The sequence below is a fragment of the Sminthopsis crassicaudata genome, chromosome 2 (assembly GCF_048593235.1).
Source record: "Sminthopsis crassicaudata isolate SCR6 chromosome 2, ASM4859323v1, whole genome shotgun sequence".
NCBI classification, from domain to species: Eukaryota; Metazoa; Chordata; class Mammalia; order Dasyuromorphia; family Dasyuridae; genus Sminthopsis; species Sminthopsis crassicaudata.
The window spans coordinates 150,930,825-150,948,187 of NC_133618.1; the positions used below are offsets into that span (position 1 = coordinate 150,930,825).

Genomic DNA, 17,363 nt, shown 5'->3' on the forward strand with positions numbered 1-17,363 from the left:
CAGCTTCAACTAAGGAACAGAATAAATGGAGCTATACAAAATTTCAACCTCATTTGGGATATATCTTGGTTAACTGCCTTGGCAGAAAACATGGCAAAAAGTAGCATCCCTGGAATTGATCCCGATAGCATAATAAACCAAATATTTGAATGATTAAAAAAGATAAATCCTCTAAATAATATGCTTTTGCATTTTGTTCTTCTTGTATGTGTCACTTTTATACTCATTGGCCTAGCCCTTTGTGCTTCATGGTATGGGAACTGAAGTTCATAGACTTCATCTTCTGAATAAAAAAGGAGATGTACAGGGCCAATTCGAATGCATGTGACAGGAACAAGGCATCACAACTACGCCATTTACACCTCTGTTTTGACAAATATCTTGCTATTGATCATTTCTATTATTGACAAACCTATTACAACAGATATCTTGCTACTGCTAGTTAAGGTGGAATTGAAATGTCAAAGTATGGTTTATGCATTAACCCTGGAAAATAGCATTTCCTGGAGATAGCTGGTGTTAATGTATCACTAGCTTAAAGAATATACAAACCCTGGCTCTCAGATTAATAAGTGGAGATTACAAAGCATTTTTTTCACCTGGCCTGAAATATTCATTTCAGATTCACACTCTCACTTTTCACTGGAGCTGGATTCCAGTAATGTTGATTAGTTTATACTGAACTGCATTTTTTCCCCTATTTATTTTTTATTCTTTGAAGGTTCTCTGGGCAAACCAAAGCAAGGAATATATGGGGAAATTAAAGCAATATTAAAAAATAAATATTTTAAAAACTTAAAATGATTAAATTTACAACTCTTTACAATTTATAGCTACAATTACTTTGTTCAGATAAAGTCAAAAGGCTTAACACCATATTTTGGTAACTGTCATTTTAGGGACTTTTGTAAGGCATATACTTCAAAATATGGCATTTCTCTAAATAAACATAAATGAAAAATAGTTTAAGAATAATAGCTCTAGTTTATAAAGAATTTATAAAGAATAAAATTTTGTTCTATGTTACCAAGATATAGGATGTAGTTTAATGCCAAAATAACATAGAAGTTTAGTTAACAAATTCTCTGCATGCATTTGAATCAAACAGCTCTTTTGTCTATATAAATAGGAACCTAGATTTTGCCATCAGAAGTGCAAAAACACTCTTATCTAGTGTGCACTTCTGAAGCAGGAAACTCCACCCTAGCTTATTGGAAGAAAAAAAAAGAATTTTACTTTTTAAAATGTTTTGTGTCTTATAAAGACAAGATTTTCCCACAAAATACCCAAATTATGTAAATAAGAATCAAATTAACAGAATGTGTGTTCTGCTCCCTAGACTGATCAAAAACTTTTGTCTTCTTATGTACAAAGTTAATAAGAGTTAAACAAATGGTTGTAGTTTTCTTATTTCTTGAAATCATTGTTATGATTAAGGAAAACAATGTTAAGTTTACAAAATAAAATTTCTTTATAATACTACCAAGTACTTCTCCAAAAGCCCTAATTTATGTTTCATTGTGATGTAGAAGCGACCAATATCCTACTCTGCTAAGTGAAGAAACCAATATATATGGACTTAACAATATTCAAGATTGGCCACCAAGTAATAACCTTTTGGTAAGAACTCCTGAAACCTTCTACTAAGGCAGGGGTGGGAAACCTCTGGTCTGCTGGCCTTATAAAACTTGGGAAATCATTTGAATAATCAACCCCAGGCAATCATGAGCAGAAAGGTGGGTAGAAAAATCTTTCAAGGGTTGAGTTGGATAAAATGATAACTTTATATGATCCACAAATGATTTTATAAATATCCAAATGACCTTTAGCAGATAAAAGGTTTTCCACTTCTGTACTAGGGCACAGAAAAGCTGAGACTAAGAATGACAGAAAAAATAATCATATGGTTTAAATCGTGAATTAATTGAAGTATGAAAGAAATATTAGAAAGAAACATAATTAGGATACTTTTTATTCAAAACTTTAAGGGAATATATACATACACACATATAGATAGATAGATAGATAGATAGATAGATAGATAGATAGAGATATACAGTTCTTCTGCCTTTAGTTGTAGTTCCTTTATTGTGGATTTTTTTCCCCTAATAATATAGACTATTAAATCCAAACACCTTCCTAACAATCACTTTAAGATTTTAAGTACGTTCTTCAAATATGGGCAGGGGCATGCTGTTAACAGGAATGGCAAATAAGTCTCCTTATAATTGATCAGAGTCCCAGTTACAGCAGAGTTTAAGTTCCATCACCTCAGTCCAAAATGAGTACACCAAGCTATGACCCTGAGGAGACCTGAGGTATGATATATACATGAAGCTATTTTGTTAATGATTGCACAAATACTTATTGAATACCTATTCTATGCAATACACTGTTTTAAGCATTCAAGGAGATGTTAAAGTAAATTAAAGTATGCTCACTGTCCTCAAAGAACTCACAAATCTAGAAGATGGAATAATATAAATTAAAATATCAAAAAAGCAAATAGGTTAGGTGAGAAGGAAAAAAATCACTTCTGGCTAACAGATCAGGAAGGCTTCAAAAAAGATATGGTACCTGATTTGAAAGAATAAACAGGTTTAAAAACAAAAGGATAAACAGAAAGAGATGGATGGGGAGAGGGTATTTCAAACATAGGGAACTGTGTGAGAAAAGTTAGGTGACCAAGTCTGGAACTTTTCAAGATATGGAAAATATGTAGTCATCTTGGGGAAAATAAGTAATAAAATACTATTATATTTTTAAAATATGGAAAATATATCAATTTGACATGATCAAAGTAGACTACATTTTATAGTATAAGCTAAGGCTTGAAAGGTTAGGCTGGGACTGTTCTGCAGAGAGCCATGAAAACCAGATTTATCTTAGAAACCAAATGGATTTAGTGATGATTTTTGAGCAGTAGAGTCGCATAATCAAAGTGATATCTAAGCAAGATTGACTTGGCAATACAGCAGTATATAGAATGGAAGGAAAAGAGATTGTGGGGAACTACTAATTTGGAGACAAAGAGTCTAGGCAATGAAGGTCTGAACTAACATAGCAGGAAACATTAATGATTCAATGATCAAAGGTGAGGGTGGAAGCAAAGTTTTGTCAAAGGTTATCACCACAGGTGGGTCAACTACAAAAATATCAAAACCAGTGATGATGATGGGAAAGTTATAAATTTAGGGGGAAAATGATGAGCTCACTTCTTGGGGTTCAGAAGAAAGTTGGGTCCAGATCTACTTTTGATGAAAAAGAAAGCTGGTTCAAGGTTTGATCGTAGTTAATAGGCCAAGATTAAACAAAAACAAAGCAATCTTTTTTTTAATGGGATGTGTATGGGGGGGATGTGTGGGTATTTAAGAGAGAGAGAGAGAGAGAGAGAGAGAGAGAGAGAGAGAGAGAGAGAGAGAGAGAGAGAGAGAGAGAGATTGAGAATAAAACAGATGGAGAAGAGGTGATTCTTTACTTACAAAATCTGTTCTACTGAGTTACATAATCAGAAACCAGAAGTCCAAAATTTTATACTCTGAACATAAAGACAGACTTTATAAAGTGTTATGGTTATCATTCAGAATTCACACTCAGAAATTAATTTAATACAATTAATTAATTGTTCTATTAAGCATTAATACAAAATGAATTAACTCCCATTAAGACTATAAAACTTAAACTAGTTCAAATAGATTTTATTGAAATTGTTGGTGTTTCTTACAGAACGGCCTCAGCAGGACTTCTATTTGTAGTTAGGGGGAGGGAAAGAAAAACAAGCTGTTGCTGCTCACCAGGACAGGTGCAGGACCGGTTGGGTTATGATAACCAGGACATGGGTTACCCACACACCCAGGTGCAAGAAGCTTAGGTCTTACAGAATACCAAGAAGCTTGAGTGTTGCTATATGTTTCTATTCCTTGTTTATCTCAAAATCTGTCCAATGGTAAAGAAATAAACTTCTCCCAAGATAGGGTCTAACCAGTGAGCAAAGAGTAACATCTCTCCCCCCCACCCAACTCTCATCTTTCCATATAAAATACTCATCCTGGAGTACCCCCTTAGAACAACTAGTCCTCAGATGCTGCTTGGTCCCATCCTGCTTTATAGGATAGTAAAGTCTTTTCCTTTGAGAACCCATTTTAGTGGGTTCTCTTCTAATGCACTTTAAAAAATATGGTCCCTTTTTTTTTTTTTTTTTTTTTTTTTGCTGAAATTCATTCCTGTAAACTGAGCATTTTAGGAACAAGTAAGAAATACATTTCTAATGAAGAACCTGATATAAAACAGATCACAAAGATGACTAAAAAATATTACAACATATATAACAAAAATATGGCTAAGATCCCCTCCTAATAGTTTAAAACAGTAAAATAACGTTTTAAGTCCTAAAAATAACTAGCAGTATACTCATTGATTAAAAGAGATCTTGTAGCATAATCAGTAAGTATAGCACATAAAAATACAACTACCCTATAATCAAATACATTTAAAACAAATAACTAGGATAAACAAATTAAGAATGGTTTTGCTTGCTTTTCTTAAAATTCGGGAAAGCTTTTAGTGAAACTTACCCAGACAAGACAAGTAACTAAAAAAACACTAAAAGCTTCATAGAGAGTTGGCCTCAAAGTCTGATAAGACATGAGTTTAATTAGCTGGGTGACCCTGGCAAAAGCACTTAACTATTCAGTAACCCAGGTAATTCTTAAGGCTACAAATTTGCTGAGGTATTACTTTGTATTGGTGGAAGGAAGAACTTTTTTTACTCAGTAGTTCCTTTTATGAATGAATTACAGATCAAGTCCATCACTTGAACACTGTCAAGAGTCTATATAAAGAATGTACTCACTTGTAAATATATTGGAACTTGACAATTCTCATGAAATACTGTGTGTTAGATACCCTGATAAATCTTAGGGTTAAAAAATAAAATTAAAAAAAAAAAAAAAAAGGTAATCCCTGTCTCAAAGAAGCTCCCAAACTATTGGGGAAGATAAAAAAGTACAAACAAACTATATGCAGGAAGGCACTAGATTTCAAAAGAACTAGTTAAAACTTCCTATAGGTGGATTTGAAAATGAACAGTATCCCAGGAATAAGGAGCAGCCAGAGAACATGCTCAGAGCCATGTTTATGGAGAGGCAGGAAGTCAGTATCACTGGTTTAAAGAGTGTATATAATGAAGAGTAAGACTGCAAAGTAGGAGTGGGGCAAGGTTATGAAGTGTGCTTTAGGAAGAACAATTTAGTGACTGAATGGAAGATGGACAGGATTGAAGAGAGACCTGAGGTAGGTAGCCCTACCAGCATGCTATTATAACAATCTAGGCATGACGTGATAGAAATCTACACTGTAGTGGTAATAATGTCAGAAGTTTGAGATAATTTGCAAAAGTGAGATCAACAAGCTGTGGCAACATATTGGATGGGGGATGAAGGATGTTGAGAATCAGAGGTTATAATAACTTGGTTGTAAACTGAAGGACTAAGAGAATGGTATTACCTACCCTCAACAGTAATATGGAAGTCAGGAGAAGTAGGGATAAATAGATATTGAGCTCTGTTTGGACTCACTGAATTTAACGTTTATTGTACATCCCATTCAACATATCTAAAAAGATAATTGGAGATGTAAAATTGAAGATCAGAAGAAAAGCTAGGGCAAGGTAGGCTGCTTTGAGAATCATCAGTGAAGAGAGAATAATTAAATCCATAGGAACTGATGAGGAAGAGGGGAGCCAGGAAACTTTCTTTTTCTCTCTCTGATTTTGGGGGTGAGCCATAAGGTAAAGCACTTGAGAAGCTTCTTGAAGGAGAGATTCTCCTTGAACCCTGCCTCTGCAAAAGACCCAGCCCAGGGAAAGTGGTTTCATTCTGTTATCTAGGTGGCGCTAGTTAGTACCACTCCTACTTAGCCTGAGCTGGAAATTCCAACCCCACTGAATTGGAAATTAACCCAGAGACACTCATCCAATTCCAAGATTTTCTATTCTGATTCCAGCTCAAACTGCTTCCATCCCGCATCAAGAATAACCCCCAGCTTCCAGTCAAGGTTTCAATTATAAAATGGGCCAACTTGGGGCTCAGTCCTTGCAGAGGACCTAACATGCCATGCCATGCTATACCAAGGAACCTCTCTCTCCCCTTGGCATAGCAGCAACCCTCTGCTTGCTGAAATGATATTCTCTTTCAGTGTTATCCCCTCTTTATCTCTTTCTCATCTATTTCCTTAAAAAGACTTTATACTTATCTGTTAGGATTTCCCTGCTAGAAACTTTACTTCTCTGTCAGGACCTTGCCATCAAGGAATTCAGTCTTTCTATTCATGTGTGGCAAAGCTGACTTTCCAATGCCAATAATAAACTTATTTTAATCAGTCTAATTTTGGGGTTTATAAATTCCTTTATGAAGGATCTCTGCACCACCAGAAGGGGGTTCCCACAACTTCCTGCCCTGCATCAATCTTAGGGGAATCTAGGGGAGCCAAACCTCTTCATTTGGTTCCCTGAATCCTGAACCTGCCACTAACCTCTTCAATGAGATGATCAAATGAAGTAGTATAGAAGGAAAAGAGAAGGTCCAGACAAAATCCTAAAGAACACCAATAATTAGAGGATATAAAGAAACAGCAAAGGAGATGGAGAAAAAAATGATCTGAAAAATAGGAAAACAACCAGGAGAGTGTGGTGTTCCCAAAACATAAGAGAGTATCAAGAAGAAGGACCAATAGTGTCCAAAGCTGCTGAAGGTCTAGTAGACTAAGGATTGAGAAAACTCCTTGGCAACTAAAAGAACGCTGGAAATTATGGAGAGAGAAATGCTGATGGAATGATAAGATAAGAAAATGGATTATATAGCATTAAGAAAAGAATGAGAGACAAGAAAATGGAAGCACCTATTGTGCCTAATTCTGCAGAAAAATTTATGAATAAAAATTTCAGTCTTGGAAGAATTAATAAATTAATAATCAAATATCTATCCTGCCTCAGTTTCTCTAACATTATACAAGCTTGAGCAGAATTCTATCAAAGATGCCTGAAAGGGAATTCCTGCGTTCTCTGACAAAAGGCCTCTTTAATCAGGGAGTCTCTTGTCATCTCTCCATCTCTGGAGACCCTTAGAGACAGAAAAGGAGCTATGGAATCAGGGAAACTAAGGCTGGTGGCAAAATGGAACAGAATACCTGTTTCTAAGGATCCTTCTTTAGGAAGAGACAAATTCAGCTTAAAAGATCTCAAAACTGGATTGAGGATTTGGGGGCGGAGCCAAGATGGTGGAGAAGATACTCGGGAATTTCTAAGCTCCCTTCTTCCCTCAAAACTAATTAAATAAGCCTCAAAAATAACGTTGGACTGAGAAAAACCACAAGGATTAGAAGCACAACTTACCAGCTGAAGAGAATCGGAAATTTCAACAGAAAAGGTCAGTTCCGAGGGGAGGACAAAAAAGATCAGCATGGACAGGGTTGGACTAAGCTAGCACACTGTGCCAAATGGGCTGGGAAGAACTCTGGGATCAGAGAAGCCACTGAGATAGAGGAATCTGGAACAGGCTGATAGCTCTACTCTGCTTATAAAACAGCAGATCAGAACAGAAATCAAAGCCACTTTAAAGTAAAAAGCCAGAAAATATAATCACCCCAAACTGGAAGTGACCTAACACCAATCTTGGTATGGTTGTGCATCTGCCTGCTGCTGTCCAGGGCTTTTCCTTGGGGCAGTTAAGAACGTGAACAGCAGGGGGACACAGCCCGGGGCAGCCTCTAATACACATAGTGCGGGGCTCAGCCTGAGGCAGTGGAATTCTCCCAGTAGCGAAACTCCAATAGCAGTGGAACCTTCACAGCAGGGACTGTGCTTTCAAGGCAGAGACTTCCGGTTTGAGCGCAGGGGCTTTTCGTGAAGACTGCTAATATCCACGGCCCCCCCGGGAGGCTTTGGCTGGGGTTTGTGATGCTTTTACTGTTCAGCCTCTAATCTCAGGGAAATTGCTAGGCCACACAGCGGGGGGTCTTCACTGGGCACTCCTCACAATGCAGACGTGCTAACCACCTCTAAGTCATTTCGGGGGGAGAGGGGGGAGAGGAGAATTCTCTCCCAGAGCTCTCTCTTAGCCCAGTCACAGGATTGCTACATCGCATCCCCAGTCTGAAAGGAAGCTGGTAAATTTCCTACCCAAGGGCAGACCCCCCAGAGTGTTAACAATGACTAAGAAACTGAAGAGAAGGATCACACCTTCTATACAGAGAAAAAAACAGGTATCCAACCCTGAGGAGGCTAACAGCAGAGAGACTCCAGATAACACCCTAAAGGGGAATGATACCTGCCCTCCATCACATAACTCTCTCCTAGAAGAGACTATTAAAAAGTTAAGAGAGTTTGAAGAAAAATGGGGAAAGGAAAGAGAAGCTAGGAGAAAGAATAACAACGTCCTGAAATTTGAGTTGGAAAAAATAAAGAATTCACAGGAGGTACAGGGAAACAAAATTTGTGAATTAGAAAAGGTTAAAAAATCACAGGAAAATAGGATTTCTGAATTGGAAAAGATAAAAAATTCCCAAGAAAGTAGGATTTGTGATTTGGAAAAAGAAAATAATTCACGAAGAAAAAAAAAATTAGTGAAATGGAAAAAAATTCAACAGAGCAAAATAATTCATTTAAAAACTCAATTGGACATATACAAAAAGAACTAAAAAATGGGAATGAAGAAAATAACTCATTAAAAATCAGGACTGAACAAATACAAATGAATGATTCATTGAGAAACCAAGAATCAGTCAAACAAAACAAAAAAAATGAAAATCTGGAGAATAACATCAAATACTTACTGGGAAAATCTATAGACCTGGAAAATAGATCTAGGACAGATAATCTGAAGATCATTGGACTTCCTGAAAATTATGATGAAAAAAAGAGCCTAGATTCTGTTTTACAGGAAATCATCAAAGAGAACTGTCCAGAGATAATAGAAACAGAAGGGAAAATAGGTGTTGAAAGAATTCATCGAACACCTTCTGAAAAAGACCCTAAAAAAAGAACTCCACAGAACATTGTGGCTAAGCTGCAGAACTATCAAACAAAGGAAAAAATATTGCAAGCAGCCAAGAAAAAAACAATTCAAATATCAAGGTGCCACAATAATTGACACTCAAGAACTGGCTGCCTCCACATTAAAGGATCGAAGGGCCTGGAACCTGATATTCCGAAAGGCAAAAGAACTAGGACTGCAACCAAGAATAAACTACCCAGCCAAGTTTAGCATTTTCTTCCATGGAAGAAGATGGACATTTAATGAAACAGAGGAATTCCATTTGTTTCTAAGAAAAAAACCAGACTTAAACAAAAAATCTGATCTACATCCACAAGACTGAAGAGAAGCAGAAAAAGGTAAAAAGAACTCTCGAGAACTGTATCTCTGTTGTGGATATACAGAAAGTCCACATGGATAATTTGATTTTACTGATATAACATAAAAAAAAGGGAAGTAGTAAAGGGAAGGGGATAGTATCAGAAAAAGGGAAAGGAGAGATAAAAAGAGGGAAACTACATCCCAGGAAGAGGCATAGAAAGTTTACCACATCTGAGGGAATTTAGAGAGGGGGTGAAACATTGTGTGAATCTTACTCTCATCAGAGTAGGCTCAAAGAGTAAATAATTGACATATTTGTTTTTCAGAGAATTCTTTCTCACCTCATTATAAGGGGGAAGAGGAAAAAGGAAAAAAAAAAAAGAGGAATAAGGGAAGGGTACAAGAAAGTGGAAGGGATTTAAAAAGAGGGGGGAGGGATACTAAAAAAGGAGGGCTGCACATCACAAGTGGAGTCCATAAATTCAATACTGGGGAAGGGGTTCGGGGGGACAAGGGGAAAAAAAAAGCATAATCAGGGGATAATATAAATGGACTATTCCTTAAAATAGTCAGGAGCATATATTTAAGACCATCAGTAAGCATAATATGTAATGGAGATAAACTGGAATCTTTCCCAGTAAGATCAGGAGTGAAACAAGGTTGCCCACTATCACCATTACTATTCAATATTGTATTAGAAATGCTAACCTTGGCAACAAGAGTCGAGAAAGAGATTAAAGGAATAAAAGTAGGTAATGAGGAAATCAAACTGTCACTCTTTGCAGATGATATGATGGTATACTTAGAGAACCCCAGAGATTCTAATAAAAAGTTATTAGAAATAATTCACAACTTTAGCAAAGTTGCTGGATACAAAATAAATCCACATAAATCCTCAGCATTTTTATACATCACCAATAAAATGCAACAGCAAGAGATACAAAAAGAAATTCCATTCAAAACAACTGTCGAGAGTATAAAATATTTGGGAATCCACCTACCAAAGAAAAGTCAGGAATTATATGAGCAAAATTACAAAACACTTGCCACAAAAATAAAGTCAGATTTAAATAATTGGAAAGACATTAATTACTCTTGAATAGGCCGAGCGAATATAATAAAGATGACAATACTCCCCAAACTAATCTATTTATTTAGTGCTATACCAATCAGACTCCCAAGAAACTATTTTAATGACCTAGAAAAAATAACAACAAAATTCATATGGAAGAATAAAAGGTTGAGAATTTCAAGGGAATTAATGAAAAAAAAAGTCAGATGAAGGTGGTCTAAGTGTACCTGATCTAAAGCTATATTATATAGCAGCAGTCACCAAAACCATTTGGTATTGGTTAAGAAATAGACTAGTCGATCAGTAGAACAGATTAGGTTCACAGGACAAAATAGGGTACAATTATAGCAATCTAGTGTTTGACAAACCTAAAGATACCAACATTTGGGATAAGAATTCATTATTTGAAAAAAACTGTTGGGAAAACTGGAAACTAGTATGGCAGAAATTAGATATGGACCCACACTTAACACCATTTACCAAGATAAGATTAAAATGGGTCCATGATTTAGGCATAAAGAATGAGATCATAAATAGACTAGAGGAGCAGAGGATAGTCTACCTCTCAGACCTGTGGAGGAGGAAGGAATTTATGACCAAAGGAGAACTAAAGATCATTATTGATCACAAAATAGAAGATTTTGATTACATCAAATTAAAAAGCTTTTGTACAAACAAAACTAAAGCAAACAAGATTAGAAGGGAAGTAACAAATTGGGAAAATATTTTTACAATTAAAGGTTCTGATAAAGGTCTCATTTCCAAAATATATAGAGAATTGACTCTAATTTATAAGAAATCAAACCATTCTCCAATTGATAAATGGTTAAAGGATATGAACAGACAATTTTCAGATGATGAAATTGAAACTATATCTACTCATATGAAAAAGTGTTCCAAATCACTGCTGATCAGAGAAATGCAAATTAAGACAACTCTGAGATACCACTACACACCTGTCAGATTGGCTAAGATGACAGGAAAAGATAATGATGAATGTTGGAGGGGCTGTGGGAAAACTGGGACACAGATGCATTGTTGGTGGAGTTGCGAAAGAATTCAGCCATTCTGGAGAGCAATTTGGAACTATGCCCAAAGTTATCAAACTGTGCATACCCTTTGATCCAGCAGTGCTACTACTGGGCTTATATCCCAAGGAAATACTAAAGAGCGGAAAGGGACCTGTATGTGCCAAAATGTTTGTGGCAGCCCTTTTCGTACTGGCTAGAAACTGGAAGATGAATGGTTGTCCATCAATTGGAGAATGGTTGGGTAAATTATGGTATATGAACATTATGGAACGTAAGAAATGACCAGCAGGATGAATATAGAGAGGTTTGGAGAAATTTGCATGAACTGATGCTGAGAGAAATGAGCAGAACCAGATCACTATACACTTCAACAATACTGTATGAAGACATATTCTGATTGAAGTGGATATCTTCAACATAAAGAAGATCCAATTCACTTCCAGTTGATCAATGATGGACAGAAACAGCTATGCCCAGAGAAGGAACACTGGGAATTGAATGTAAACTGTATGCACTACTGTCTTTATACCCAGGTTACTTATACTTTCGAAATCCAATTCTTACCGTTCAACGAGAAAATTGGATTTACACACATATATTGTATCTAGGTTATACTGTAACACATTTAATATGTATGAGATTGCCTGTCATCTAGGGGAAGGAGTAGAGGGAGGGAGGGGAAAATTTGGAAAAATGAATACATGGGATAATGTTGTAAAAAAAAATACTCATGCATATGTACTGTCAAAAAAATTATAATTATAAAATAAAAAAAAAATCTCAAAACTAAAAAGCTTAAATTATATTAGATCATACCTGACCTAAGCTTCTAATAATTTTTTACTGATAATTGGCCCCTGCCAGCATTAGCCTTTCAGCTAGGGAGCTCCGTGGGCAGTAGACATGTTCAGGATTGTTGGATCTATCATCAATACCCCCAAGGTGGCCCAGAGATGGGACCTGATACATTTTTTGCAAAGGCCCCATTCCCAAACATCACCATCTCCACTCTGGATGATATCCCACTTTTAATCTGTTCCGAGATTTGCTTCCTCTGTGCTCCAAGCTACGAAATTCTAACTACTCCTTCAGCCTAAAGATCATGGAACACTTTACATCTCCTAGCCTGAGCTTCTGCAATCTCCAGATCTCATCCTTCCCCTCCTGGCTTAGGCCCCCAGTAAATGTAGAGACAGCTCTAGGACCCTTGTCAGTTTGAAGCAGCTACTGAAGATGATACCTTCGCTTCATTACCCCAAATGAATTTGGTTCTGGCCTGGGAAGCCAAAGTCCTTTGGCATATAAAATGAAGGGGTTAGACCAAAGAGCCTGAAAGGATTCTTCTAGCTAGCTCTCCTAAATCCTCAGATTCTATTCAACCTTGGACAAGTCAATTAACTTTATCTTTCTGGGCCACTTTTTCCCCAAAATAAAAAAAAAGTTAGACCAAGAGATCTCTCAGATCCTTTCAAGTCTTGATAGCCTATAATTTTGTACACTCTGCTCTCTGACCCCACTGTTGACTTAGGAACAAAGAAAAAACTAAGAGTTGTAGTGTACATGCTTCAAGTAGTGTAGATATACAATATGTAGTATACATTTTCCTTAATAGGTATATAATTCTTTGTTCAAATTCAACACATATTCACTTACACTTTTTATTCAACTTTTTAGTAAAATAGAAAATCTGTCCTATCTATAATCCAAACAATAATTCTAAGTGTTTATTTTTAAAATGTATTTGTTATTTAAAAAATATAAGTGCATAATCCTTTTATTATCAAACCAGCAATTAATTCAATAAAATATAATGTGATACTCACAGATTTCCCTTTTGGTAAGTTCCCTTCACAGGCTTGCTTGGAAAGATCCTGACGCCCAATCAAGAGGCAAACAGCTTCTGGCCAATCTGAAGCAGGCTGTTCTCGGCAGTGATAAATAGCATCTCTGATAGGAAGAGCAACTCCAAAAGGAAGAGATTCCAAATCTCTCAAGGTGAAGCCTTACAAAGATGAAAAAAGAAAAAATATTTTCAGTAAAACATAAAACCTAACACTTATTACTCAGGTTAGCCTCTTGTCTACAATCAACATCTCTCAAAAATGTGCTCCAGAAGCTCTCACAAATAAGATAAAATAACAGTGCTTCTTTACACAGAGCTCAAATGGTCATTTTATCCCTATACTAGACATCCTAAATGATTATTCTTTTTTTTTGAGAGTGGGAGAAAGAGGGAATGGACACACAATATTGGGAAAGGAGTAAGAGAACTATAACTATTGGGGTGAGTTTCAGGGGAATTTCTCCATATGTAAATTAATTTTTTGAAAAAAGGCAAAACTATGGGGTTTTTTTTGTTACTTACATAGTTTTCTCTCATTTTAAAAAATAATCTTTAGAGCTTTCTAAAATATCTTGAATTTACTTAATAAAAATTGTGCAAAACCATCCCATATATTGTTCTAAGAGTAATTAAAGCTTGTGCCTACCTGAAAAACTTTCCAACTAGAAAAATGGAGCTATCTCCTAGAAATCACAAGACTCTACTCATCACTTCCTCTTTTCCATTTCCAGATCATACCCCTCGCTACCTCCAACCACGTGAATGTTAATTTTAGAGCTCACAACAGCAGCATCCAACAAGGAGGATGATCAGGAATAATTTTTCAAACTTTACTAGATATATTCTGCTCTTTGGAGTCAATGACTTCAAACATAAATATAGAATAATTCATGGTCTCCATTCTAATGAGACCATTACCATTGTAATGCTGCAAAAGTTAACAGAGTGGCCTTCAAAACTGTTATGCCTCCTAGAGATTAGAGATGACCAAAACACCAATGTCCTTTTGCTAAGTACTTGGATCTTTATGTTATGTTTTGTATTCCATAATTATCTCAATTTGATGGAATGTTTCCAGAAAGTATTGTTTAAAGCCCTTCCCTTTTACATGTTCCTCTTTTCTAGCAAAGAAAAGGCAGGTACTAATTAAAGTAGATACTAAAGTGGAAAAGTACAGTTTTCTACTTGTTAATTTTAAGTTCAATAAAGAAGTAACAAAAAATTGCCTTACCTACATTAGTCATCCAGAGTACTAATTTTTCAGCTAGGCTATTAACAGGTGTACTATGTCTGAAACTAAATCTACCAAAAACAAAACAAAACAAAACAAAAAAAACACAAAATTATTAAACATATCAATTAAAAAGTAAGAACAAAAATAATTCAGTTCAAAATTACCTGTTGTCATTTTGGTCCATTTGACTCTTTTTTGGTGCTAAAAAGAAACAGAACAAAATTATGGCATTTTAAGAAAAATATTCTACTCAATTCCTATGCAATACATTTAAGTCTAAATGTTTTTTACCAGACTTAAAAAAAAAAAATTGTTGGCAGTACTACAGGTCACTAGATGTATGAATAGATAGAGAGGTATAATGGGTTGCAAGAGAGAATCCTGGTAATCCATTTTTAATGAATTACTAAAAATGGTTTTTCATGGTATTTAAGTGAAAAGGAAAAATGGATTAAAACAAAGGAAAATACATTAACAGTACATGAAAATAACTGAGACATAATGAAAGGATAAAACACAAAACCATTACTTTGTTTAAATGGATTTTCATTTTACTGTAACCTTAAGTTGCAATATCCTTGCAACTGTATCCCTAAATACAAAAAATTGCCTGAACCCAACCAAGCTGGTTTCCCTCTTGCCTTCTTCAAACTGCTTCCTAGGGTTGGAATGTTTTCCTTTCTTCTTCAAAAACTGAATTCCTATAGGAGTGCGCTTTTAAAGAAAAAATCACCTCCTCCAGAAGACTTTTAAAATTTTCCTTTTAAGAGCAGCATTTCTAGCACCTCATGTAGTATTACATTTCATACCTTTCTAAACAGTGACTGTATATTAGTATCTATCTGTCCTTGTTCCTTGATCCTCCTACAATGTAAATTCCACAAAGGCAGGAAGTGAATCTCATCTAAATTTTTCTGCTTGGCTTCAGTGTTCTTTAAACAATAAATGATTAAAAAAATTTGGTTGGATTAAATCTAAATCCCTGAACAAACTGCTGGTTAGAAAAAATATACAAAAGAATGAAATAATAAAAACATGGTAACTGAGCAAAAAAAAACTATTAATGAACACAAAACCTAATCTCTTTGAGGATAATTCATAATTTCTGATGGTAACGACATGGTTCTGAATTGGCATCATACCCAAAAAAAGCCACATGATTTCCTTATTTTTGTGATGCATTTTTACCAACATATTGTTCACAAAGTTTGTACAAAAGTTACCCATGGTGTGTGGGGGGTTGGGAAGAGAGAAGGCTTTAATTTCCTTCCTTGGATTTAAGTGATTTCACACAATGTCAAACTGTTCTCAATGACATTTAACAAATTCAATGGCACATATTTTATTGTCAGTCTTTGGTATTATTGATATTATTACTGTTTACTATTATTTGGTGAAGGTTTTAGTTGTTTATTTTATATTGAGAAAATATCAATTTTCATCCTCCTTTTTAGGCAACTCTTTAACTTCCTCTTTGTTGATAATGTATTATTTCTTGATAAGATACTTTCCAAATCTATTATGTTCTCTTTTACAGTTCCAAAAGTATAAATTATAATTTTGTAAAAGTGTAAGTTAAATATCTAAAAAGTATAATTTAAGCATTTTGTAGCTCTTAATTGCTTGAAATTACTTACTTGATTTAAAGATATCACATAGTATCTGAAAAATTAAGCCATGGCTTTCTCCTTTATAGCTTTTCTTCATTATATTTTTCCTAGAAACTTTCTTTCTTTTTTTTTTTTTTTGGGGGGGGGGGCTGGGGCTAAGTGACTTGCCCAGGGTCACACAGCTAGGCAATGTTAAATGTCTGAGACCAAATTTGAACTGGGGTCCTTCTGAATTCAAGGCCGGTGCTCTATCCACTGCGCCATCTAGCTGCCGCATTCCTAGAAACTTTCAACATATTGCTAAGTATATCTACATCTCATTCTGATCTGTGGTTCAAATTCTAAAGCCAGCTACTACCCACTACTCCAGACTACTTGTAAAATTGTTCTTAGCATCACTGTTTCAGTGGCATATTTTAAAAAAGAGAATAGTTTTACCCACAAATGGCAAATACTCTTAGAATTCTCATCTACCTGAGTCTTACATTTTGTAAATACATTTTGTAAATTTTGTAAATTTGACAATTTGTGAAAAAAGTTTAAATGTGGAACCGAGACACAGGCTTTTGAATAATCAATACATGAAATGTTATATTGTATTAAATGGTGGAAGGATTTCAGATAGCTTGTTCACTAATTATTCAATTGTTAGAATCTACTCTTTAGACACCTGAGATGTGGGGGGGTGGGGGGGACGACAATATTCTTGCTTCTCAGTTAATATATTATTTTATAAGAGAGAGAGAAAAAATATTTGTAAATGTTGTGTATAAAATACATAAAGATATTTTAGAGAGGCTCCATATTCTCACCTTTGGGTAATAAATATGTGAAATCTTCAGTTAAAAAAAAAGAAAGAATCAGATTATCATTTGAAAGGAAATTGATCAAGTGCTTTGTCCCTGACCTGATGCATTTACCACAGTGAAGCACTTAGGCCCTATAATTGATTCTAATTTGTCTGTCTGCCTTCCAGTTTTGCAGAAAAGCTAGGTTTTAGATATCTCCTTTGAAATAATTCTTATCATTCTTTATATTAGATTTTATCATTGATTATTATTAATTATATTTAACTGGATCATATATAACACTTTACAGTTTGAAAAACAGAATATATCCATTATTTCATTTAATCTTTGTAACAAAAAAAAAAGGACAGTTCCTATACTCAAATAGCAACTATTTATATATAAGTATAACAGAGCTGAATAAGTGAGGGAAAG

General features: G+C 35.2%; 1 protein-coding gene across 4 annotated transcripts in view; it reads right to left on the bottom strand.

The window, feature by feature from the left end:
* Positions 1-17,363, bottom strand: part of ANAPC1 (anaphase promoting complex subunit 1) — a 136,125-nt gene that overhangs the window by 70,413 nt on the left and 48,349 nt on the right. For all 4 annotated transcript variants that reach the window (XR_012486073.1, XR_012486074.1, XM_074287685.1 and 1 more), the window contains exons 23-25: positions 14,695-14,731; positions 14,528-14,598; positions 13,277-13,455 (exon numbers count right to left, since the gene is read on the bottom strand). Coding sequence is in view for 2 of the 4 variants with exons in the window: in XM_074287685.1 (XP_074143786.1) it covers positions 13,277-13,455; positions 14,528-14,598; positions 14,695-14,731 (287 nt within the window). In the remaining 2 variants the exon portion in view is untranslated. The remainder of the gene's footprint in view (positions 1-13,276; positions 13,456-14,527; positions 14,599-14,694; positions 14,732-17,363) is intronic.